This window comes from Lemur catta, chromosome 11 (genome assembly GCF_020740605.2).
Source record: "Lemur catta isolate mLemCat1 chromosome 11, mLemCat1.pri, whole genome shotgun sequence".
Classification (NCBI taxonomy): domain Eukaryota; kingdom Metazoa; phylum Chordata; class Mammalia; order Primates; family Lemuridae; genus Lemur; species Lemur catta.
Genome location: NC_059138.1, coordinates 16,656,453 through 16,683,253, shown reverse-complemented (window position 1 = coordinate 16,683,253; position 26,801 = coordinate 16,656,453). Strand labels below are relative to the sequence as shown.

The following is a 26,801-nucleotide window of genomic DNA, read 5'->3' as shown; positions in this document are numbered from 1 at the left end:
GGGGGGAGTCAAACAGGCAAGCAGACGCTTAATACTGTGGTGACTGCTACTGCTAGAGGTGAAAATGTGGATAAACATACACAGAAGACACCAGTAGAACAGCAAAAAATCATGATATAACTATAATACATTGGGAAGGGGAAGGCGCTGTAACTGGGGCTGAAGGAAGGGGACATAAGTAACCTAAATCCTCACCCATCCCTCAAGCAAGATGCCTAAAATTAATACATCAATAAGTAGCCATTTCGACAAAATCTTTAGAGAATGTATATAATCACTGGAAGAATTTGCAAACAGAAATCATTTTTTTTTAAACAGTTGTATGTGGTTGTTTCTTGCACAGGCCTGAGGCTAGGGAGGGGTGGGCCAGGGGATCAGTGCCCAACACTGTAGGTTATGTAAACCTGGGTAATTTTCACTTTGGTTTAAAACTTTCATTTGCTTAAAAAAAATGTCCACACATCCTCAAACCCTGTGACTGTTTACTGCTAGTTCCCTACTGCTCCACAAACACAGTGCCAGTCTTCCTCTGTGTGCTTCAGTTTTCTCTATAAAATGTTCGGTAAATATTCACTTCTTTGGTAGATCTAGCCAAAGAACACATTTATAGAGCCAAGCAAATTTTAACACAGCATTTTTCATACTCTGGGTCATGACATATTAGTGGATTAGGAAATCATTCTAGTGAGCTTGGAACCCACCGCAGGATCTAGGACAGGGCTGACGTAATGGTGGGTTCCTAGTAAAATCTGCTAAAGAATGAATGACTCCATAATAAAAAGACAACCCAATTAAAAAATTAAAGAATCAGAGTAGACGTTTCTCTAAAGAAGATATACAAATGGTTAATAAGCACATCATTAGCCATCAGGAAAATGCAAGTCAAAGCCACACTCACTACTACTTCACACTCACTAAGATGACTATAATTTTAAAAAAGACAGATAATAGCAAGTATTGGCAAGGCTGTAAAGAAATTGGAGCCCTCATATACCACTCATAGAAATGTAAAATGGTGCAGCTATTTTGAAAAACACTCTGACATTTCTTCAGAAGGTTAAAGATAGAGTTATCATATCCTTAAATGATTCTATTCCTAGGTATATGTACTGAAGATAAATGAAAACAAGCATTCACACAAAAACTTACACACAAATGTTCATAGAAGCATTATGATAATAGCTAAAAGGTGGAAACTACCCAAGTGCATCAACTGATGAATGGATAAATGTGGTATATCCATACAATGGAATATTGAAAGAAAGTACTGCTACATGCTTGAACATGGATGAACCTTGAAAACATGCTAAATGAAAGAAGCTAATCACAAAGATCACATATTGTATGATTCCATGTATATAAATAGGAATCATATATGAATGTTCGGAGTAGGGAAATCTATAAAGAGAAAATAGTATTTTCCTAGGGCTGGGGATTGAAGGTCAGGGGTAAGTATGGATGGATACAATGTTTCTTTTTGGAGTGATGAAAATTTTCTAAAATTAATTATGGTCATGATTGCATAACTCTGTGACTGTACTAAAAACCATTGAACTATACATTTTAAGTGGATAATTTTATAGTATGTAAATTATATCTCAATGAAGCCATTATCTTTTTTAAATGCCCATGCCTGAGCCCCACCCATAACCAATTAAATCAGGATTTCTGCAAGTGGAATTTGGCATCAGGTATTTTGTTTAAATTTCCCTGGTTAAGCTTTTAATGTACAGCCGAGTGAGAACCACTGGTTTAGACTAATTGTCAAGATCCCTCTCAATGCTAAAACACCATAAATCTATAAGTCTGGTGTTTTGTGACTATCCCAGCAAACAAGCTGATTTAAAGGCACAAGAGGAAGAGCTGGTTTCCCTCCAACCCCCACAACATCCCCCACAACACACATACACACATGCTCATCTTGATGATGGTAATGGTAAATTTCTCTGGTTGTCATCTCTGAACCCAGCAACTCCAATTTCCTAAATAAATGAATATTGTTTTAAATCCTGAGCAGAACTCAAGAGAAGGGAAGTTACTGATATTTTCTCATATGCAACTTGATTGCAAAGAACACACTGAGAACTTTTCGCTCTCGTTCCCAATTCTGCCTCTGCACATTGTGGGACTGCCCAGCCTCATCTAGCTAGTGAGAAGCATCCCAAGTTTTTAAATGGTAGAAGAAAAGTTGGCAGAAAAGTGAATGAAAATCGTTGATGATGATCACTGAAGGAGGAGACAAACTTCTAGAAAGGAGCAATTACTGATTAAATATGAAAAATAGCTACTCACATGATAGTGTATAATGAAATGCACATGCATGAAAACCAGTGAAGGATAGACTCAGTGATGAGTTTTAGCAATTTCTAGGAGAAAAAATATTGCAATCAAGATAACTGGACAATTTTATTACTTCCTATTTATGAGGGTTTAGCTAAGATCATCTTAGAAAAACAATTTTTGAAAACCTGATTAAAGAACCCATCAGAATGGTACTACCCCCATTATTTTTGACACAAATGAATTAGGTTTTGAAAGGGTTGAAGATTGAGCAGTTGTAAAAAGCAAAATTGCTAAATGGAAGTACCATTGTCCCATCTCATAAGAATCAGTTGGTGTTAATAGGAATCTAGGTGAGTGTCCTGACCTTTTTATAACCTTCATCAGTTTAAACCCTGACAGATAATGGCTAAGAGATCTTTTATAGGTCACCTTAACATGTCTCAGTTTCTCTACGTATACAACAGAGCTAATTAATCCCCGTGCCAAAGAATTTAATCAGTTCCCAATAGCATCAAATGTAGTCAAACATTGTTGTTAGGTCTTATATAAATCAAGGTCTAACATGGAAAACAGAAACCACTTCAAATATTTACCTCAGAGGGTGTTTATGCAGGGAATTGGTTACACAGGTTAATGAGGATCTGAGTATCAAACAGGGGACATTAAGGTAACCCATAGATTAGCAACAGCTGGAAGCCATTACCACTCCCACCCCCAGCCCCTTAGCTGGAATGCTAAAGGGGAGAGGCACTTACCGGAGCAAGGAAGCACCGAAGAGAAGTTGGGGCATGGCAAGAGCTGGGACCGGAGGAGATGCAGCCATTTCAGGAGACACACCCAAGACAGAGAGGTAGGAGGACAAATGCCCTGGCTTCTCCTTTCCCTTTGCTCTTCAGTTTCCCACCAGGGCCTCCTTTGTTTGAACTCAGCTTCTGCCCCCAGTGCAGATCAGAGCAGGCGAAACATGAGGAATGGAGCTTTAGAGCAAAGCAGCCTAGGACTTTTAGGGTCCACGCCTTGTATTCTATATCTGTTCTCACCCTTATACCCATATCCATGCTTCTGCTTAATACAAGATAACTACCAATGCTCCTCATATATAATAAGAGGGGAAATGCTACTTCATACCTATTAGGATGGCCATTATTTTTATAAAAACAAAAACAGAAACTAGCGAATGTTGGCAAGGATGTGGAGAAATTGGAACCTTTGTACACTGCTGCTGGGAATATAAAATGGTGTAGCCACTGTAGAAAACAATTTGGCAGTTCCTTATAAAGTTAAACAGAACTACCATATGATTCAGCAGTTCCATTCCTAGGTACATACCCAAAAGAATTGAAAGCAGGGACTCCAACAGAAACTTGTACACCCATGTTCATAGCAGTATTAGTTGCACAAGCCAAAAGATGGAAACTATCCAAATGTCCATCAACAGATGAATGGATAAGCAAAATGTGGGATGCAATGGAATATTATTCAGCTTTTAAAAGGAATGAAATTCCAATATATGTCACAACAAGGATGAACCTTGAAAACATTATGCTAAGTGAAATAAGCCAGATATAAAAGGACATGTATGATTTTACTTATATGAGGTATCTAGAATAGGGATATTCCTAGACACAAAGTAGAGCAGTGGTTACAGGGGCTGAGGGGAGGTGGGAACAGGACATTACTGTTTACTGGACACAGAGTTTCTGTTTGGGATGATGGAACGATTCCAGAAATGGATGGTTGCACAACATTGTGAATGTATTTAACGCCACTAAATTGTAAATTTTAAAATGGTTAATATAAATTTTGTTATGTATATCTTATCACAATATAAAAATAGTAGGGGAACAAAAAGAAACCATGGATTAATATATGCATTGGAATGTAAGGCTGCTGCAGTCCTCCTTTCCGTAGCTGGTCACGAGGCAGCAGGTGATATTTGTCACTTCCTTCTTCTACCACCTAGCCCATGTTCTTCTTCCAGCGCCTCAGCTGGTCAGAGTTCTTGACCTGTTTGTGTTTAACCTAGCCTTTGTTCTTAGTGGTCTTGCCTTTCTTAGGCTTCTGTGGTTTTCCCATTACATTTACTATAGACATGGACGTAGAGGGGTCCCAGTGAACTCAGCGTGGTCCTCCCTGCCCTTCTTGCATAGAAGCAACTTACTTTCTCCTTGGCAAATCAGATCACTCAATCCAGGCATTGAAGTAACCCCTTTCTCTGCCTATTGGTTCAGTGGTGCCAGAAGCCCCAGATAGCCAGATGACAACCTCTCCTTCAATTTAATGCAGTCACCGCTGTTTCTTCCAGGGGAAGCATACTAGATGGGCTTAGCCCAAAGTTGCAGTGGCAAGAGCAAAACCTCTATGAGTCTCTTTTAATACTGAGAGGAGGGGCCACTTCTACTTTTAATCTTTGGTTCCCAGACCCACATTTTCTTGTTATTGGTTGGGGGAAAGAAAGGGGAAACCCTATATGTTGGTCTCTGGGTCAAAGCATTCCAGCACCCCAGCTTGGTAAGTGTGGTCCCCTGACTGATACCATAGCTAAATCCTGCAGAGGCCATTTTACCCATCAGGCCAGCTCCTCCTGGGTAACCGGGTGCACAGCAAAAGATGGGAGCTCCAGGACTGTGGGCCCTGCCTCACTTCTTTTGCTGTCAAAGAAGTTTGGAATGGGGTAGGGAGAGGGAAAATGGGTCTGAGTGTGTATGTTATATGATCATACAGATATAGCATAGATCTGCAAATCAGTTACTTGGAAACCGTTTATGGTAGTTCTTTCGTCTGCTGGAAATGCAGACTTTTCTGCCTTTTTTTTCAGTGGATAACAGAATTCCTTAAACCCTAAATGGAGACAATTTGGGGCATCTTTGGCAAATTTTTCTTAAAAGAATGCTCGTCAGATAGACCTCTTTAAAGAATATAATTGTGTGGCAAAATTAAGTTAAATAGGTTTAACAGTCTTGGCAAAATTCATTTAAATGAATTCTTGTCAGATTGAGCTTATTAAAGTTTACAAATAATTGTGTGGCAAAAATTAAGCTTAACAGGTTTAACAAGCTTCTTCAGCGTCATAGCCTTCTATGGGAGCGTGTTGGCCAACTGATTAGGAAGGCGACTCCTCATTCGGGGTTCAGTACCCAAAACATACACATTCTTAGTTCTGATTTCTGTTCCTGGCTATGTCAGATAATATTTGGGCAATTACCGAGCACCTGTTACTTTTTGCTTTCTGATTATGATGATTATTCTACTGCCCATTCATAATTAGCAGAAGATGAAGAGTATGTAAAATTTCAGATCCAGAAAGAGGAAATAATACTGGTCCAGATGCCAGGTGGTGGTCATTCTGGCAGTGAGATGCTCTGCAGGGGACGGTGACTACGTTAGCAAGCCTGGAGCCACAAGTCCAGACCAGCCTTCAGGCCAACCACTCCCTGTCTCCCTCTGGGGGCAAGAGACTGCAGTACCGTGTCCTCCAGTTTTCCATGCTGGGGTTCTTGACATGCCCGTTTGAAAGTTTTCTCGTGTGGGGAGATTTTCCACTTTTCTTCCCTCTACTTTGTAATTATTGACTTAAAACCTAACCATGTTTTTTTGGAGAAAATGTGGAAAGTACAGAAAAGCAGAAAGCATGATCCAGTCACACAGTCCAATTATCATTTTGGTATCCAGATATCCAATCTTTCTTAGGTTCATATATTTGATTATTTTCCATTAATATCATATGGTACATATAGCTTTATAAGTTTATTTAATCAACTGCATATCATGGCTAAATATAAGGTATACCAAACATCTTTCTATCATATCAAGTATTTTCTGCTATATAATTTCTAATGACTTGATAGCTTTCCACACTATGGCTATACCATAATTTAATAAATCAGAGGATTTAGAAAAAAAAATCTGTAGTCAAGCAGCTAAAGCCATCCTTTTAAGGTTATTCTCACACATAAAAACCTTCCACCAAGCTCCTTGACACACACACATCCTGGAAGGAATGATTATTTTATGTGAAATGGTTATGGCTGTCAATCACTTATTCTCCATATCATGGTTTCTGTGCTCTTTTCAGGTTGTTAGGGGGTGATTATGGATTCCTGTCAAATGAGATGTCTGCTATGTATTCAACATGAGGCAGTTTGTATTTTTCTCAGTCTGTTGCTCTCCTGTCTGAGGAGGTTAAGCCAAGGGAAATGGGGTAGGCATCTTGCGCTGCAAGCGCACCGCCATTGTGCCCAAGGCCCAAGATCCCCACTCAAGCAGATTAGACTTCTACATAAATACATTTGTCTTGATTGTCACATTCCACCCAGGGTTACACCTATATGCATAAAAATAGCTCCAAGCCTCGTTTTCAAAGCTGTTTGCCTCCCTTGTTGCTTTCTACCCACCCAGCTCAGAGGCATTTTTTGTGTTATATCTATCAAAGATGATTAAGGGGCTAGAACAGTTGATGTAGAAAGGCAGATTAAGAAAACTAAATATTTACAACCTAACTGAGAGACAGCCAAGGGGAAAATATCATAAATGTCTTCTGGACTTAAGTCGTGGAGGAGACATTGTTTTGCTTTTCCCAGTAACTGAATTTTAGGGATATCTAAATTCAGAGAAAGTTTTCTGAGGATGACATCACTTATGCTAATTAGATAATTGTGTCAGTTAGACATTGCATTTAGCAGCTAGTAACAGGAACCTGAAATAGCAGTGGCTTAAACAAATAGGGTTTCATTTTCTCTGCTGTGACATGAAACTCAGAAGCATATTGTCTGGGACTGCATTGCAGCTCCATGATGGCATCAGTGCACCAGTTCCCTCTCTATCTTTTGGCTCCGTTAATCTCAGCCCTGGCTCCCATGCTCAAGGTCACCTGATGTTTGAGAAGAGCTACTGCAGCCGCAGTTGCCATAGCTGCATTCCAGAAGGGGGAAAGGCAAAAGAGGGCCCTGCCAACTGAGATTGCCCGAGAGAGCTTTCTTGAAGCCCATCTACTGATTGCGGTTCACGTCTCATTGGCCACCACCTACACAAGAGGGGCAGGAAAATTTAGTGGGGTTTTTTGTTTTGTTTCATTTTAAGTTGGACACATTGCTGACCCCAACAATTTCAGGGTCCTTGTACCAAGAAGGCATGGGGTAATGGATATTGGGTAGGCAACTAGTGGTTTCTGTTATAATCACTTAGCTCTTGAAGATTCTGATAGAAGTCTGGACTGTGAGACACAATGACATACGCTTTGGTGTTACAGAGTTCCATTTGTAAAACTAGCCCTTGAGACCTGACTTATTTCCTCCTGCTCATTCTTATGTATTTAAATTTATTCATCATCATATACCTTGGGTTGATGCTAAATAAACTAGTTGTCTCAACAGACCTTAGAATAGTAACTACAGCTAATTAGGTTCTACCAAGTTCCACACAGTTATGCAATTAAAAGCATTGCCTGAATAATTGGCTTCAAAATAAGGTGGGGAGGGGGTAGGTAGGGATGGAAGAAATAAGACTGCCCATGAGTTGCTAACGGTCGAAGCTGGGAGATGGATACATGAGATGCGTGGGGGGGTTGTTATACTCTTCCCTCTTCTTTGTAATTAATTTTTCCCAATAAAAAGTTTCTAAGTCACCTCCTCTAAACCTTACATTACTTTGTGTAAGGTCAGTACTATTACCCCTAGATAAGAATGCTCAGGGAAGTTAGCAGCATCACACAACAAGCAAGTGGCAGATTCAGGATTCAAACCCAGGTTTATCTGACTTTGAAGCCTGTGCTCCAACCCTTGCTACTCCAGGAAAGCATGCTTCACAGACAAACAAGCCTGGGCGTCACCTGGAAACTAGTTAAAAATGCAGAATTTGGGGCCCCATCCGAAGGCCTTTTACAAGACCCCAAGACCCAAGTTTCATGAGCTCAGCCCACTGCTCCTTACTGCCTCCCTAGCCACAACTTACCCAAATCAGACAATCAGTTTTGGCTTTTCCTTAAAAAAAGGTAACTCTCTGTTGACATAAGAAGGCTAATCATGAGTCACTACTTGGTAGCATAAACATTTTTAATAAGGACTTCATTCACAGCCGTTGTTTCTTTCAACACTGAGCGTCTGCTACAGTGTTGGGCAGTAAGTGCCTATGTGTCAATTAAGCATCTTTCTGACTATATGTCAACTATTTTTAATCACTGCATGCTCGAGACTTAATATGGCTTATTCCACTTCAGTAAAGCCCTGGCTGCTTCTCACTTAAGGTGTTTTGAGGTTTAAAAGCCTCAGGACTTACAGAAAACTCTCCAGGTGCCTGTTCCAACCTCCTCCAGCGTCAGCTCTGCTTTCCCACCTGTGTGTAACTTTCCTGAAAAGACATGTTTTTCCTGAACATTCTCAGTCATCTTTTCTTATTTTGGCCCTCTTTCTTTTTCTTTTTAAAAGATAGAGAGCTGTGGAAATAAGGCAGCCCACTTCCCAGCTTTCCCACTCATGTGTTGTATATGGAGCAGAGTTAGCTTTCTGAGCCTCCATTGCTTCATCTTGGCAGAGGCTGCACCCTGTAGTCTCAGGGTCCCGTCCAGCTCCATCCTGTGTAACCCCGTGTAACTTGACTTTTTTCAACCCCCCAGAAAGCATTCTGAAGACACTGGGCTCTGGTGAAACCCACTTGATTATATTTTCCAATCAGTAAAAGGATCCCAGCATTGATTTGTATTGGTTTCTCTTTCCAAGTGCTGAATGCCTTAATACTTATAGTTTTAGAAAAAGCAAATGAATGAGTGAATGCATGAGGCCTGCCATTCCTCTCAGCTGTAGCCTGCTCTGTTAAAGAAGCTAAGTCCTCTTTGCTTTTGAACATTTTAAAATATTTTCTAGTGACCAGATTAACGTGGTTGTTTTATTTTCATTACAATACATTTCAAACCATTGACGTATTTAACACCCTACGCTGCTCATCACCTTCCGGACCATGAGCACAGGCCAGGATAAAAACCAGCAAGACAGCAGCATAGGTGGCATCCCCAGGGACCGTTACTGTTTACGTCAGGCTCATACAGGTTCCTGTCAAAGGTACAACTTATTTCTCCTTCTAAGAACTTTTCGTCCTACCAAAATAATGGTAAGCAGGCATGTGATAGTTTTCTCACCAAGTTAAACCTAGGAAAAAGCATGCTATAAAGTAGGGTGAACTCAGTCCTGGTGCTAGGCGTGCCTTAAAAAGCGTTGCCTGGTCTTGCTTTTCCCAGTCTGTATTGAAATGTGATTCTGATTTGTTTTTCAGGGCCGCCTTTGGCAAGGAGTCCGAAGTTCTTATTGGGAACCTGGGCGATAAATTAATCCCTCCACAAGACATCCTTTGTGACGTCAGTGACCTCAAAGCTTTGGCCAACATGCACGAAAGCCTGGAATGGTTGGCAGGTCGAACAAAGTCTGCTTTTGCCAATCTTTCTACTTCCCAGGGTAAGTACCTAGCAGGGCAGTTATTGTGGGGACAATTGAGGAACTAGACTGAGTGATTTTATTTGAAATGTGAGTGTGTATACCTGTCACCCTGTGGGGGCATGTCCCAAGTTGTCAGAAGATCCGCGTTAGAATTCTGCTCGTGTTGCGTTCTCCTACTTTGTGATTCTGGGAAAGGAGCTAGTCTCAGTTTCCCTATGTGGGGTGTGGGAAGCCAGGAAAGGCCCATGTTAACATAGCTTGATATTGAACCTTAGGCGCAGAAAACCATGTAAGATTGAACCACTGTGTATCAAGAACAAAAAGCAATTCCTTTTGTCCTCCCTACAACAACTTCTCAAGGGCAGAGACTGTCTCAGAGCTAGGGGCTGAGTACATAGTTGACATTCTCATTTTAGCTTGATATAAAGTGAATCTTTTTATTAGAGTCATAGAAGTGATTAAGGCTAGAAAATAGAGACAACGCGGACAATTATTCTGGAAAAGAGATGGCTGAGAGATAACAATTATAGATTTCAAGGAAATTAAGGAACAGGATATGAAATAAGAAAGGAAAACCTCTTTTTCTATCAAGGGCCAATGACTCAGAGAAAAACAGTTTGAGAACTTTGGGCACATACATTTTAATAACTATAAAATTCATAATTTTTAAAGCATTACTTTAGGAGTATGTGTAACATAGTTAAAATAGAGGCAAATAAGAAATGGTGCGAAGAAAGAATAAAGGAAAAGGCAGATTTAGAGGCATGAATACAGAGATGGAAATAGGAGAGAAAAAGGAAAAAAAATCAGGAAGAAGAAAGAAGCTAAGTCAGCTCTGCATTTAATATTAGGGTTAAATGTTAGACAATTATTAGAAATGCTTACATTATTTAGACTATGAACTTCAGAGTGTGTTATTTATGATCATTGTTATTTGAAAAGGTATTATTACTTGATTAACCATGTTTCCAGCCTAGAAATGGAAAAGGTGTGGATGAGATTCACAGAGGTAAATTATTCCCTGAAAAGCAGGCCCCAAGAATCTGAGGGGTCCCTTGGATGCTTACTCCATATGAGGTTCATGCTGACCATGTACCAAGCCCTAGTCCCAATGGGGTGAAAGAAACAAAGAAGTGGGCTTCTGGGGGAGATCATATCATTTGCTTTAGGAATCTTCTTAATATGTTACTATTTATTTATACTTTTATTTTTAAACTTTTTATTTAAAATACTACTTTTTATCCAATGATAAAATTGTACGTGTTTATTTTCAGAAAGCTATAAGAATAGAAAATGTATCCACCAATTAAGGATAGTTTGGGCACAGTATTGCATTTGAGCAGATTCCCAAAGCAAGTATCCTTAAAAGGCCCCTTCAAGTTTATAACCCCATAAAATCAGGCAGTTCTATTACAAGCAGTAGTTTAATTTATCCATTTTATCTTCCAGACCCACTCTGCTGCCTCCCCTTCCCAAAAAAAGTCAGAAAGAGCTAATTTTCTCTTTGCTAATTGCAAAATGAATAGCTCAGAAAAGGGACCAGATGCCTCTTTTCCTGGTTTCCTTTGACTCTTGCAAATGCAAGTTTGCTTGGGTAGGTTTACTGGTGATGTTTGGAAGGGGTCCTCTCGTTCAGTGGGCCATCAGTGTCTAATATTTAGTAATACAATCTCTTATTTCTGATGACAAAACTCCAGATTTCTATTCTGTCCATTCCAAAAAGGCTCCACAAGATCATGCATGACCTCTGTAGCAAGCCACTGAGTGATTAACACAGGCTAACCTGGCATCAACTGTTTTCAAAAGGAGAAAGATGCACTCTGAGTTATGCTTAACTTTGTAAATTGCACAATTTAGCTGTTGTGCTCATGTCACTAAGAGTACCCAGTACAGTTGATGTCTAATTCATGTCTTTAATCATCTCTATTATTCTGACAAAGATCTCTTCTACCACACCCATTAACACTTTGTCTCTTGTGCTCAGTTCCATTTTATAATATAAGTTGTACCCTCTCAGTTCCTTTCAGGGTGATTATTCCACCCAGTGACTAATTTAAGTGACTGTCAGCATTTTGACGATCCGTGCAAAACCCAGGTGAAGTGCAATCACTACTTACGGTGTCTTTGCTAAAACAAAGCATCAAGTGAACCTGGTTTATCTTGCGAACGACAAGCCTAGCTCACCCACACTTGCCTGCTCTTTCAATTCTCAAAAGAGAGGCCCATTGATGTTTATAATTTGAACAAAGTAGGGGATTCTCTGATAATGGGCTACTTTGATTGCTCCCTGTCACTGTGACTCTAGAAAGGGAATAAGGGACAGCTCTTTATCACTCTTTGGAAAAGTGAACCAAATGATTATTGCAACAAAGGTGCTTCCAAGTCTGGAGACTGGCTAGCATGAGGACAGTGCTCCTTAGGATGTGAAGAAACCATAGGTTTATTTCTTGTTCCACATCTTGCTAACCATTCGGTGTGGTAAATGCCATGTTTTATTAAACTTAAGAAGCTATTAATATAATGGAGCAGCAGAGGTTTGCAGAAAATTGTGTTCATAGTAGACTATCTCTTCAGATGGTACAGCAGGATTCTCATCCAACTGAAACGTTTCATGTCATCCCGTAGAAAGTATTGCATTGTGGTGGCAGGACATAGTTAGCCATACATATGTCCAGGAGATTAGAGTTGATGGTTTTTTCAAAGGTATTTTTCCATCTCTTTCAGTATTTGCCTAAATGTTACTCTATCTCCTCTACACATAAAAGAGTCTTGTCAAGTCTTCTAGCTCCTCACCGCACCACAGGTACTGCTCTTACTTTTGTCCTACCCCAGTCCATGGTTCCTGTTCCATCTCTTCTGATATTCTTCCCCTCAACCTGCCCTACACCTGTTCTACTGAAGATTCTTTCAGCTGAAAGTCACAGATTAATTAAAGGAAAAAGAATGCGTTGACTCATAAAACTGAGAAGTCAAAGAGCTTCAGGAGTGGCTGGATCCAGAGGCTCACAAGCTACTGTCAGGTCATGGATGTGATTACACACCTGCTCTCTCTCTCTTTCCTCCCTCCACCTCAGTCTCTATCTCCCACTCCTCCCTCTGGGAGACCCTCATGGTCAGGACCTGCCGTAACAGGCAAGGAAGTGGAGCAGAATCATATTTAGCTTTGGGCATTCAGAATCTAAGTTCATACATATTTTCCCCATTGATCACAATTTCAACCTTGTAGTAAAGGTACAAAATAATTCCTGCTCTTTGTAATACCTGCTGTTGGTAAGAATCCTAAATAAAGACTCTGAAATTGTTATGGTTAAGAAAACTCTAAGAACAAAATATGACCTACATAAAAAAATTGTTAGATTACATTCTAATCTTAACATTAATGACATTATTTTGTATCTCATCCTTTCGTTTTAAGGAAGGATTGTTTTTTAAAATAGCCTACATAGAACAGGAAGGAAGTTTAAGGGCTTGTTTTGTCTGCATTGCTTCCTCAGGAAAGCCCTCTTTTCTATCTTGGGTTCTGAAAAAACCTCTAGGATTAGAGAGTTTATAGCTTCCTTGATTATATATTCTCCTTACCATCTAGGATATCATTTTTATTATTATTAAAGCCCCTATGCCTCATTCTAAACCTCTTTCTTCTTTTGTACTCTCTTCAGAAATTAAATGGTTACTGTTTTCTCTGTAAAATACTTTAATGTATCTGAAAATATTTCCCTGGCCCTGTACCTTCTCATCTCTGAATTTTAAAGATTTTTGGCCCAAAGGTGCCAGTCTCTAAGTCAAGGACACCTAAATCTAGTACGATTAGGAGCCCAGATGTGGTCCAAGTTCACCCTCTTGGATGATGATTTGACTGTTGGCTTTTGTGAACGTGGACCTTAGAGGAGGGGTTTTTTTTGACATCAGGTCAATCCACCTTCAGCTCACACAGTTCCCAATGTGGAAGTTCTAAAAAGCAAGAACGAGTCATACCCTAGTCTTTTAAAGTCTCCGCAACCACAAAGTTAAACATTCCTCTGATTTCCGAAGCAGCTAAATCTCATAATTTGGGTTCCTGGGATTGATTTGGGAATTGCAATATTAGTTATACAATTATTTGTATACTTTTTGCTTATTGCTGGGGATCTAGGAAATCATCTGGTCTAACTCAGTTATTTTGCACATGAGGAAATTAAGGCCTCAGAGTGATCACACTTCATGTCTGTGCCAAACTGGGCCAGAATAAGTCTTCAAAATCCCCAGTTTAATTTTCTCTCTACTACATTGGTTAAAGCCGCTGCATTAGCTTGACCTTTTGTGCCATATTTATATTAAACCATTCCAGGAGGGTGGTCATATTTTATTTTAATGGAAGCACTTTAATGCTTACAGTTGACTTGTGATCATTTCTGATCATTTTCTTGTGCCTAAACAGAATTTCTGTGCCTTAAATATATAGGATTATTGCACATATCTTTTTTGAATTTCATCCTAGTTGTAATAAAACATTTCTCTAATTTGTCACTCTCTATTTTTGTTCTGCAAGTATTTTCTAAGTTAAAAACTCCGTCTGTCTTATGTTATGTATTATATTCTAGATATTGTACTGCCCTTTATAGTAGCCATAGCCTTGTGTGGCTATTTAAATTAATTAAAACTAAAAATTTAGTTCCTCTGTCATACTCCCCATATCTCAGATGCTCAGTGGCTGCTGTACTGGGCAGTGCAGGTACAGAATGTTTCCATCATCACAGAAAGTTCTATCGGGCCTTGCTGTAGATCATCACCTAGGTCATTGGTAAAGGTCCAAAATGATGCCGGTCCATAATCTTAGCCTTTGAAACATAGAAATGTCTACCTAGCTATATCAAAACAGGGTTAGTTACTTTATTTGTCCAGCCTCCAAATCATGTGTACCTTCCTGACAGAGACGTATTTTTTAGACCCAGCATTATCCAAAATTTTTTCTATCAAAGTTCACTGATGCTAAAGGGGAAAGTAATAGTGATCAAATAGACTTGGGAAACATTAGTGTAGAGAACAGGAAATATGATTCTATACCACAAAGCTTCTGAAATCTTTAATATATTAGCCAGTAATTTTAGCAGTGCAGTGTTTCTTAAACTTATTTTTCTGTGGAATTCTATCATCCCAGAGCAGCTCACAGGAATTTTCTTGTATAGCACACCTTTTGGGCAATACTGTCCAATGCTGTATTTATATAATTTGTTCAGAATCTTTTATTTCTCCCAATACCATCAGCCACAAGACAGATGTTCTACTATGGCAGGAACTTAATTTCTTATTATTGGCAAATTTACACACCTTCAGATGATTTCTCTTGCGATTTTGGTTATTTGATTATTTGATTTGTTTAGTTACGTTTAGAAATATTCAAGTCAACTGATATAAAATGACCATGGTTTCCCTTTTTTAAACCTGGTTTCTCTGCTGACCACTTGCCAGACATGTGTTTTCTTTACATCTCTCAAAGATTCCAGTAGCTACAGTAACATAATACCACACCTCAATTCATGGAAGGATGCTAATATACCCCTTGTGGGGCTCCTCCAGTTGATTTTCTTTAATAAAAATTTTATTTTATAATATTTTGAGATTTAGTGTAAAGCTGCAAAGATAGTACAGTGAATTCCCTTGTATCTCTCACCTAGGTTCCCCTGTTGTTAACCTCTTACGTTAGGGTGGTGCATTCAGCACAGCTAATGAGCTAGTATTGATACATTGTTATTAACTAAAGTCTATACTTTGTTCAGATTTTCTTAGTTTTTCTCCAATGTCTTTTTTCTGTTCCAGGATCCCATCCAGGATATATAACATTACATTTAGTCATTATGTCTCTTTAGATTCATCTAGACTATGACAGTTTCCTAGACTTTCCCCTTTTGGGGGGTGACCTCAACAGTTTAGAGGAATTCTGGTTGGGTATTTGTAGAATGTCCTTCAATATGGGTACATCTCATATCTTTTTATGATTCAACTGGGCTTATAGGATTTGGAAAGGAAACCCACAGAGGTAAGGTGTCATTCTCGTGACATCATATCAAGGGTATATTGGCCAGGTGTGGTGGCTCATGCCTGTAATCCTAGCACTCCAGGAGGCTGAGGCGGGAGGATCGCTCGAGGCCAGGAGTTCGAGACCAGCTCTGAGCAAGAGCAAGACCCCGTCTCTACTGAAAATACAAAGAAATTCACTGGACAACTAAAAATATATATAGAAAAAAAATTAGCCAGGCATGGTGGTGCATGCCTGTAGTCCTAGCTATTTGGGAGGCTGAGGCAGAAGGATCACTTAAGCCCAGGAATTTGAGGTTGGTGTGAGCTAGGCTGATGCCATGGCACTCTAGCCCGGCCAACAGAGCGAGACTGTCTGTCTCCAGGGGAAAAAAAGGGGGTATATGCTGTCACCATAACTTACCACTGACGATCTGGGACTGGTTTGTGTCTTCCAATTTATGTAGGCCTCTTTCAGCAGTTCCTTCTGAATTCTAGATCAACTCTCCACTTTCTCACCACAAGTTGCTTTTGTCTGTTTATCTTTCTAGTGGCTATTTTTTTTTGACATGATAGATGTGTCTATACTAAGCCCAGTTCAACTTCGGGCAAGTTGAATAGTTGCTGTAAGAAATGGCTGCCCACCTTAAACAACTGTACAATTGATATTGATTATACTTTTGTGGGTCTGAAATACTCTCTGTGGGAGAAGCTGTGTTTTCTACCCTGAGCCAGTTGATCAGGACCAGCAGCTACTTCTTGGTTGCCACATGTACTAAATAATCCTTAATAAAATATACAACTATATTAATTTCAAACAAAACTATGCTAAGACTGAAAGAATTTAGCTAAATTTTCTTCACAAAAAATAAAGTCTAATTGTTAACCCATTTTCACTAGCTTTTTTTTCTTTTGTTCTAATTGATTATATTTAAAATTTTGTATTTTCAATTATGGGTACATAATAGTTATATATATACACATACATATATATAGGGTACATGTGATATTCTGATACAGGCATACAACGTGAATTAATCAAATCGGGGTAATTGGGGTATCCATCACCTCAAGCATTTCTCATTTCTTTATGTTAGGAACATTCCAATTCCATCCTTTTAGTTATTTAAAAGTATACCCTAACAATTTATTGTTCGTAATAATCACTTTGTGCTGTCAAATATTGTTCATTCTATCTAACTAACCTTATTTTTGCACCCATTGACCATCCCCACTTTATCCCCTCCTCCCCACTACCCTTCCCAGCCACTGGTAACCCTCATTCTATTTTCTGCCTCCAGATCAATTGTTTGTAATATTGAGCTCCCACATATGAGTGAGAACATGCAAGATTTGTCTTTCTGTGCTTGGCTTATTTCACTTCTCCAGTTCCATCCAGGTTGTTGCAAATGGCAGGGTTTCATTCTTTGTATGGCTATGTAATATTCCATTGTGTATATTCATCCACTGATGCACACTTAGGTTGATTCCACTTCTTGACTTTTGTGAACAGTGCTGCAGTAAACATCACAGTGCAGATATATTTTCAATATACTGAATTCTCTTCCTCTGGATATATACCTAGCAGTGGATTTCTGAGTCATGGTAGTTCTATTTTTAGTTTTTTGAAGAACCACCATGCTATTCCCCATAGTGGTTCCACTAATTTACATTCCCACCAACAGTGTACCAGGGTCCCCCTTTCTCCACATCCTCCCCAGCATTTGTTATTGCCTGTCTTTTTGATAAAAGCCATTTTAACTGCAGTGAGATGATATCTCATTGTGGTTTTGATTTGCATTTTTCTGATGACTAATGATGTTGAGCATTTTTTCATATACCTGTTGTCCATTTATGTGTCTTCTTTTGGGAAATGTCTATTCAGATTCTTTGTTCATTTTTTATATAGGATTATTTGATGTTTTCCTATTGATTGTTGGAGCTCCTTGTGTATTCTAGTTATTAATTCCTTGTCAGATGGGTAGTTTGCAAATATTTTCTCCCATTCTGTGGGTTGTCTCTTCACATTGTTGATTGTTTGCTTTGCTGTGCAGAAGCTTTTTAGCTTGATGTGATCACATTTGTCCAATTTTGCTTTGGTTGCCTGTACTCAGGAAGTCCTTGCCCTGACCAATGTCCTGAAGCATTTCCCCAATGTTTTCTTTTAGTAGTTTCATAGCTTCAGGTCTTAGATTTAAGTCTTTAATTCTTTTTTATTTAATTTTTGTATTTGGTGAAAGATAAGGGTGTAGTTTCATTCTTCTGCATATGGATATCCAGTTTTCCCAGCACCATTTATTGAAGAGACTGTTTCTCCACTGTATGTTCTTGGCACCTTTGTCAAAGATAAGTTCACTATAGATGTGTGGATTTATTTCTGGGTTCCATATTCTATTCCATTGGTCTATGTGTCTGTTTTTATGCCAATACCATGCTATTTTGGTTACTACAGCTTTGTAGTATAATTTGAATTCAGGTAATGTGATTCTTCTATTTTTGCTCAGGATGGCTTTGGCTATTTTGGCTTTTGTGGTTCCTTATAAATTTTGGGATTTTTTTTTCTATTTCTGTAAAGAACATCATTGGTATTTCGATGGGGATTACATTGAATCTGTAGATTGCTTTGGGTAGTATGGAGATTTTAACATTATTGATTCTTCTAATCCATAAGAATGGAATATCTTTCCATTTTTTGTGTCCTCTTCAAATTCTTTCATCAATGTTTTATAGTTTTCATTATAGAGATCTTTCACTTCTTTGGTTAAGTTTATCCCTAGGTATTTTATTTTATTTGTAGCTATTGTAAATGGGATTACTTTCGTGGTTTCTTTTACATTTTTAGGCTTTAATGTGCAGTATTGACTCATTTACAAGTGAAACTTGCTTCCTGAGACATGTCCTTTTATAGTAGCACTTCTCAAACTTGACTGCACATCAGTTATAATCAGCTGGAGAGGTTTAAAAATACTGATGCTGAGCCCCCAACTCCCAGAGATTTTGATGTAATTGTTCCAAGGTACAGCCTGGGCATCAGGCTGCACCCCAAACCAATCAAATCAGAGGCTGAGAACCACTGTTCTAAAGCAGTGGTTCTCAACCTCATCTCCTATCAGAATCACCTATGCTTTTTAACTCTCCCTGAGCAATTTCAACAGCCAGGGTTGAGAACCACTGATTTAGAGCCCCTAAAAATTTCTTCTTCAATTTCTGTCACTCTCTATATTTGGGAAATGCTTTGTAGCTATTTTGCCAGTTCTTCTATTCTCAGAAGCTTGGGATTAACATGATTTCCCATTTTATGGAAAAGAACACCAGGCACAGAGACACCGTACTTTGTATCTATGCCAGAGTTAGGACAACAACCCACTGCTGCTTCGCAGTTGTTAGTTAGCTGAACTGTTGCCCAAATCTGATTAAATATAAAAATCTTCCTCCTATGCTTTTCAAGACAGCTAAATGAGAAGGGCACAGGGAATCCATGTTTCTCTTAACACAGAAGGCTGCAGTTGCCAAACCAACTGAGTGAATGTGCTCATGTTTACCCGTCAATTATATTATTGAAAATAAAGACGAGAAAGGTTTAGGTGTCTAGCCACCTCCGTTCCCCAAGAATATGGTGTGAGGTGTACTAGGATGTTTTTGTGCATTGCCTACTATGATTTAACATTCTCTAGAAGATGGAATATGAATTATCCCATGCTAGAGCTCACTATCTTGGACTTTTTGTGCCTTAATGGTGAATTAAAAATAAAATGCAAATCCTCCAGCTGTTTGTTTTTCTGCCTTGGCACAAATGAGAATAAAAATTTCCCTACCCAAGATCTCATGGGAAACTGTCCTGTTTCAGCTTTGCTTTTGTCAAACCATTAAACCAGAGTTTTCCTTGTCATAATTTCATCTGATTCTTTTTAATTAGAACTCTCTGCATGGTAATTCCTCTCCCACTTCGGTATTTACAAGTTTCAAATATTTGTTGACTGTTATCAGAGCTCCTCCTCAGCATTACTTAGCTTACCTTGCATATTTAGTTTCTCTAATCATCTTTCTGTGGTTAGACTTTCTATACCATTAATCATTTTTTGGACTTATTAGTTGTCATTTTCTTAAGCTAACTCTCATTCTATGGCTTCATTCATATCATTCTTCTTCTTTTATTGATGATTCCTTCCAAATTCAGTGTCATTGGTTGATTTCATGATCATGCTGTTAATAAGAAAATTAAATTATCATTGGTATTATATTTTGTTCATGAGCTGCCCACCCACTGTCCAACTCTAAATTTGTTTTGATCTTATCTGATTGACAACTTGTAATTCTGTATGAGCCTTTCTCTTTTAAAAATAATGTCCAAATATATTTCCATGTTGTACCTAATGTCACAACTAATCATGTTTTATAGGAATAAAAATACCAACTGATAATTTAATGATGATTCAGTTTTGTTCATTTTAAACCTTAATTGTACTCAGTTGATATTTACAAACTCATCGAAATTTATCGTAATGAAGAAGGAATTGTGTGGAAAGCCCCTGTGCTCAGGGTGTTCACCTGATTACTCTTAGGACTCTTCTGAAACCCATGTTGTTACTAGGAATGAAGACACTGCTTATTGTTTTGTTTTCTAAGGAATACCACCTGGACCTCTCAGTGTCGTTCTCCACATTGATGTGCTATATACACTGTTGCTGTTGGTTATCATCCAAACTTCAGGCTGACCCCGGTGGGGTACGCCATGTTCCTTTGCTTTGAGTGAATTTCAAATGCTGATGCACACGGGTTACTCCCTTTTTCAAAGGCTTCTACTCTGTTGTTCCCTTTCTTCATTGAATGCCCTCCTGTGGCTCCTAAAACATGGTTGCTTTTGCCTCTCCCCACACATTCTTGTCCTTTTAATTCGCGGAATCTTTCTCATTCTTCTCCTTTAATCTAGGAGGCATATAGCACAAATTTGACTTTGAAGTCAGACACAGTTGATGACAAATCAGGCAAATTAGTGTATCTCCATGGGGAAATGATTTAGCCTTTCTGAAAATTTAACCTTTCTGGAAATTATTTAGCCCTTCTGTCAACCAGCTGAGCTACGTAAGTCTTCTCACCTGTTAAATAGAAATAATGATGGATATTCATTGGATTGCTGTAACCATTAAACAAGATGATGAACTTAAACTTCTTACCAGTGTCTGACACACAGTGGGTACTCAATATGGGGTTCCTGGACTTCCTACCAGAAATCTTATCACTAGAGCTCTCATTCATTATGCTTGGTGTTCACATTCCTCCTGCCTCTTCAGGCTTCTCTTTTATCTCAAGTCGTAGGGCTGCTTTTAAAACTCTGTTAATATCTGTGCTTCTGAAATCATTTACATTTCCAGTCAATGATTCAAGAGCACAGATCACACGTCTCACTCCACTAGAGTTCCAAATGTATCTGATGTCATGGGAATGAGTCTGCAAATGGACTTACATCTGAGAGCCTACAAGTGCCCATCTGAGAAGCCAGGGTTGAATTTGATAAGGGAACCTTTTTGTTCCTCAAAACCATGAAAAGAGGGCTCAGCTATTATTGCAAAACATGCTAGATCCAAACATGATTCCCTTCTGTCAATCAGCCGGTCAACTGTAGAGGTCGTTGTCCTGTGCAGAGTGCTGATTAGAAAGCAGTTTCCTAACTCCTTCCATTAGGAGGTGATTATCCGTCGTGGAGCTACAGAAGGCTAGTGCTGTGGGCGTTTTCAGTGTAATTATGGAGTTCTAAGTACCTGCCCATAAAGAATTATGTGGCTGTTTCTTTGGAAATGCCAATATTTGTATCCATAAGGGAAATATTTTATTAAAATATGATAATATCATGGATGCTTATGTGTGGTGGCTGGGAGCTGTCAGCTTAATGATTGTATCTTTAAGCAAGACTATAAAATGGGTATAGGAATAAGAAATATAAATGAAAATCTCTGCAGAAGAAGTTGGAAAGCAAGAGGGGGCTGCTGAGATTGCAGAGCCAGCCTGAAGATGATGGAAATGGAGAATTAACCTAAACCTGAGCCAGCACCATGAACAGCAGTGAGAAAGAATGGCTACTGTGGCAGCATGACTTGAACAAGACATTGGAGGGGACTGATTTGGCTGCCAGACAGAAACCCATCTTCCAATGAAGAGCAGTGGAAGATTATCCCTGAAGGCACTGATTACAGTATTCAGTCTTCTAGGCTCTTATCTAGAAAAGCCCTTAGAGAGCCCACGAACCAGTGTGACATTGTGACTTAATGAACTCCTCGCTAGAAAAAGAGTATATCTTTTCACTTCTTCACCCTTGAAACTAAGTTTAGGGCTGCTACAAAATGCAATGGGTGAGGAGAGACAAATCCTGATAGGGAAACCAGAAAGAGGATGGAGGACTGGCTGAGGTTTCATGGAAGAACCTTCTCTCACTTGGTGGGACTGAATTTAAAAAAAAAAAAATGTTTTAAATGTAAACTGGATATGTTTTCTCAAACAGCTTCCTTATTAATAGTGCATGAAGACTTTTTCCAGACTGGCAGCCCCAGGAAAGTGCAGCCGGGGGGCAGGATGTGCGAATGTGTGTACATGTAACAGTCCCAAAGGACACCAGAATGATGATAATGGCATTCAACATTTAGATTACATTTCATACTTTCAAGGACCTTTGTATTCATTAATTCTTAATCCCTTATCCCTGCCTCAAGCTGTAGTTGACAGGCAGACCTTTATTTTCTCAGTTTTACAAAGCATGATCATGAAATACAGAAGTTTGGCCAGTTGCCCAAGGTCAAAATGAGTCAGCAACAAAAGTCTAGACTACATGTGACTGTTCTCAGAGTACAGACCAGACTGTGGAAAACAACATAATCACCTACTATAAGTTATAAGTGATGGAGTTACGCGAACACCAAACCAGCGGGCCTTTGTTTCGCCACAGAGAATGCTGTCCTTCAGCTCTCTCCCTATAAATTACAGCAGCAAGATGAATGCGTTGCTGGGTCCCTGGTATAAATGGCATTGAATATACTTTAGAAGGAGTGAGGGGAAGTGATCTTGACATGAATTTTAAGAAGCTAAGGTGTAAAAACTATACCTCCCAAGCCCAAAGGACCTATTGTGGAACTAAATTTGATAGTCGTGTATTCAGGGAAATGGTTTCATTATCTTAAATTCAATACTGTAATTTATATTAAATATTATAAATTATACAATAAAAATATAAAAGACCTCCTTCATATGAGGTACAGGTGTATAGCAGGTGTAGGTCTCCAAAGCACAGTGTTGCTTATTAATAGCATTTAGTTCTGTGTACTAGCATCTTTGAACTCTGGTCATTGAATCCTGGGTGGATTTAACTTCAGTTCTTAGCTAACATCTTAATCCAATTTTTATGAAAGGAAGAATAATGAGGGCTTTTCCCTAAAACTGATGAAAAACCTAAGTGTCTTTATGGAAACCAAGAATATCTGATCAGATTCTTCAAGGAAGCAAAAATCCTGTAAATGTCAGAAAGATGTTACAGGCTGGAAAACCCCTTTGGTCAAATTCATCTAAAGAAGGTACTATTTGTAGGTGACTTTTCCGCAAGCCTGTCAAAAGCTTCTTGCTACAGATAAAAATTCAATAACCTTTCACTGTGGATGTGCCACAATTATCACTCATTTAAAAACAGTCCCTCTAATAGAGTATTTTATCATGCTGGACAGTCTCTGCATTGTTCATTATTTAGTGTTTGCTAAGCTGATGGCACTTCCGCTGCACTTTCTTATCTCCACTTCTTCAGAATTGGATTTTATATTTCCAAACCAGTAGATATGACAAGTCATTTTCTTCCCTCTTGTCTTCTAAGAAATGCAAACTTGATTTCTTTTTTTCAACAATCACCACTTAAAGATTAAAGTTATTGGAAATGTCTGTATTAACTAGCGTTGGGACGTGCAGTGGAGGCCTATTGCATTTTAATTGTGATTGGGGTTTTCTCCTCTTCTTTATTCTTTCTATTTTCCAGTATATGTGTATTTTATATCTCTTTGGAACCCCCCATTCTGCTAAAACACACGGTGCACGGCAAAGATGAGGTATTATGAAGACTGATGTGGTTAGAAGAGAAGGCAAGGAAAGTATTATCAGAATTATTATATTATAGAACCTCACTACGGTGGTGATAAGCGATGTAAGTGGATCTCTCTGTAAATATAGACTGTCTTTATATGAGAAACTTCCTGAAAGGAAAACGATAAAGTCATTAGCCTGACACCTGGGGGAGACCTGCCAGTTCAAACAACATCTCTTTCTACCTATAGTTCATTATTGAGAATTTTAACTATTTTAAGTCTGGAAAAAAACTCTACCACCTGTGGTTCCAAAAGGATTTGAAAAGGTCTGTATGCTGTACCCAAGCTTTGGACCTGATCTAGAGCACATACTTTTAGGTGTTTACCTTTTATTCCAGGTTTTACCTTGGACACTCAGAGAATAAGGCTCTTTTAGTTAAGATCAAATCTCTTCTTATAATGAGAATCCCAGGGAGTTTTAGGTGTGAAAGTGTAAACAAAGGAACAGAGTAAAAGGGCCACACATCTTCCTTCATCTGGGACTCTCTTTAAGCCTACTGAGGACCTGTCCATACTGTCCAAGAGAGTCTCTCCCAGTATTTAGGGAAATACAGAACTTCATTCAAGAAGTTTGATGACAAGATTTTGACCTTTTAGGGGTACGATCTTTCAGCAGTGATATCAGAATACTGAAAAAGGTTGTTTTAGAAAATCTCAGCAAAATATTCATTTTAAGATTTATGGGTTATTGTTGTAATCATCAAACAGAAATAACACTGGAGTCTTTCTTCAAACACTAATAAGAAGGGCCGTCCTTTAGGACTGGCTTTATGAAGAAAAATACTTGCTCAAACTTTACCCAGAGACAGGAGATGCTCGTCATGTCTGCTTCTAAAAGAGGAAATGTGACTGAAAAATCTACTGTCCTATTATTTGTTTAGTGGGACCACAAGCCCAATTAACGCATTTGTTCAAGCCAACAGCCTTTTAGCTTTTCAAAGAAATCTTGGAAGTGTGCTAGAGAAACACCCCCACAGAAGAGTTTTGCATATGCTGCTGTATCTGCCTCTCTGCAGGAAGCAGAGCACAGGTCACTGACAGACAGATGGCTGCCACAGGCGCCACCAGCGGCCAGAAACCCCTCCCACCAGCTCCCATTCCCACAAAACAAGTGGGGAGAAGTGTTTTCTTTAATGCTGTGCCGGGACTTTCTCTCCCTTGACCCAGCCCTACCCATGGAATATTGAGGCAAATTCAACATCTGTTACACTCCTACCTTATTCTGTTCTTCAGCACCAGCATAACTCAATTAGGGGCTTGTCCTTGGACAAAGTATTTGACATTGCTGATGGTGTCTTCTGAATCATAAATACCTCTTAGGATTGTTTAGAGCATCAAGTCAACTAATGTATACACCGCACCTGATACCGGGACTAGCAAACAGTGATCACTTGATAAATGATTTTCTTTCTTCTGCTGTTTCGCCTTTTTAAAGCTCTTTACATCATCTTTCGGCATCCTAAGGATTTTGTATTTCTGACTCTTATTTTGCTGCCAGTATTTGCCCATAGTGGTACTCAATGTGCAATGCCTAGGTCTGCCTCCTGTTTATTTCCCGCCCCCCTCCTATTGATAGCTGGGCCATTCTGCTTGAAAATTTAATTTCATTTTCAAGAGATCTTTAGTTTATTGCATTTGAAATTAGATTTTGAGCTCTTAACAGCCTTCCAAAACCCACATGGCCTTGGAACTTAGGCACAGAGCAAGGTTGTATTTATTCAGGGCCACAATGAGTGAGTCAAACTTAATGTTAAACCTCCAGCTCTCATGAAATAACTTTCTCTGTAAACTTGTACATCAGTGTCACAGGAGATACGGAAATGAAGGAGCTGCTACATTGTGGTTTTAGTATAAACTCTAAGGAAAATGGCAGACTGTCTAATTCCAGAGCCCATGGTAGCTCTGGAGCTCTTGGGCCTTTCAACATCAAAGGATTCTGTGTTAAATTGGGTCTTGGAATAGCTCTGGTTAAGATCTACTCAAGCTTCAGCTGGGCCTACTCCACAGGGGTAACAGATAATCTGGTTAGCTGCTTACCTCTTCTCTGTAGCGTCTGGGATAAGAAAACGCTTAAGGGAGTTCTAGGAGTCCCAATTTTGCTAGGATTTTAGGAGTGTTAGCTGGGAATGGAAATTAGTATTCATTTTTTTTATTATTGTCACTTTAGCCGTTTTCAAATGTACAGTTCAGTGGCATTAAGTACATTCACATTGTTGTGCAAGCATCATCCATCAGAACTTTTTTCATCTTCTCAAAGTGAAACTCCATATTCATTAAACAATAAGCTCTAGTTCCCCGATCCCTCCAGTCCCTGGCAACCTCCATTCCACTTCCTATCTCTGTGAACCTGACTACCCTGGGTACCCCATATAAGTGGAATCATACAGTAATTGTCCTTTGGTGACTGGCATATTTCATATAGCATGATGTCTTCAAGGTTTATCCATGTTGTAGCATGTGTCAGTATTTCCTTTGTTTTTTAAGGCTGTGTGATATTCTAATGTATGGATGTGCCACAGTTTGATTTCCCATTTAGCCATCAGTGGATGCTTAGGTTGCTTTCACCTTGTGGCTGTTGTGAATAATGCTGCTATAAACATCGGTGTACAAATCTTTTCAAGTCTCTGCTTTCAATTCTTTTGTGTATATGCCCAGAAATGAAATTGTGGAAATTAGTGACTTGAGACCACATGTACTTCATATTTCTTTTTATTAATACTTTTTCCTAACCCCCCAATTGCTTGTATAAATGATGTCTTCTGAAGAAAAGGTGAGCATTTTTCTCAGATATGATAATAATATATGCCAAGCTCTTTGTATTATTTCACCTAATCACCAGTGAGGTTCATTTTTTCTGGTTGTAAGTGGTGGAGTTAGAAGGCAAACTCACATTCGAGTGACATCAGGACTCAGTGCTCTTAACCCTCTGCTACCTTCAAATGAATCAGTATTCTTTACCACCTCCTGAAATAGAAAATAAAAAATG

General features: G+C 39.0%; 1 protein-coding gene across 1 annotated transcript in view; it reads left to right on the top strand.

Moving 5' to 3' along the window:
• The window catches only part of EXOC4 (exocyst complex component 4), a 721,344-nt gene that overhangs the window by 598,101 nt on the left and 96,442 nt on the right, over positions 1-26,801 (top strand). Inside the window, exon 14 of the mRNA XM_045564932.1 lies at positions 9,547-9,725. Coding sequence (XP_045420888.1) covers positions 9,547-9,725 — 179 coding nt within the window. The remainder of the gene's footprint in view (positions 1-9,546; positions 9,726-26,801) is intronic.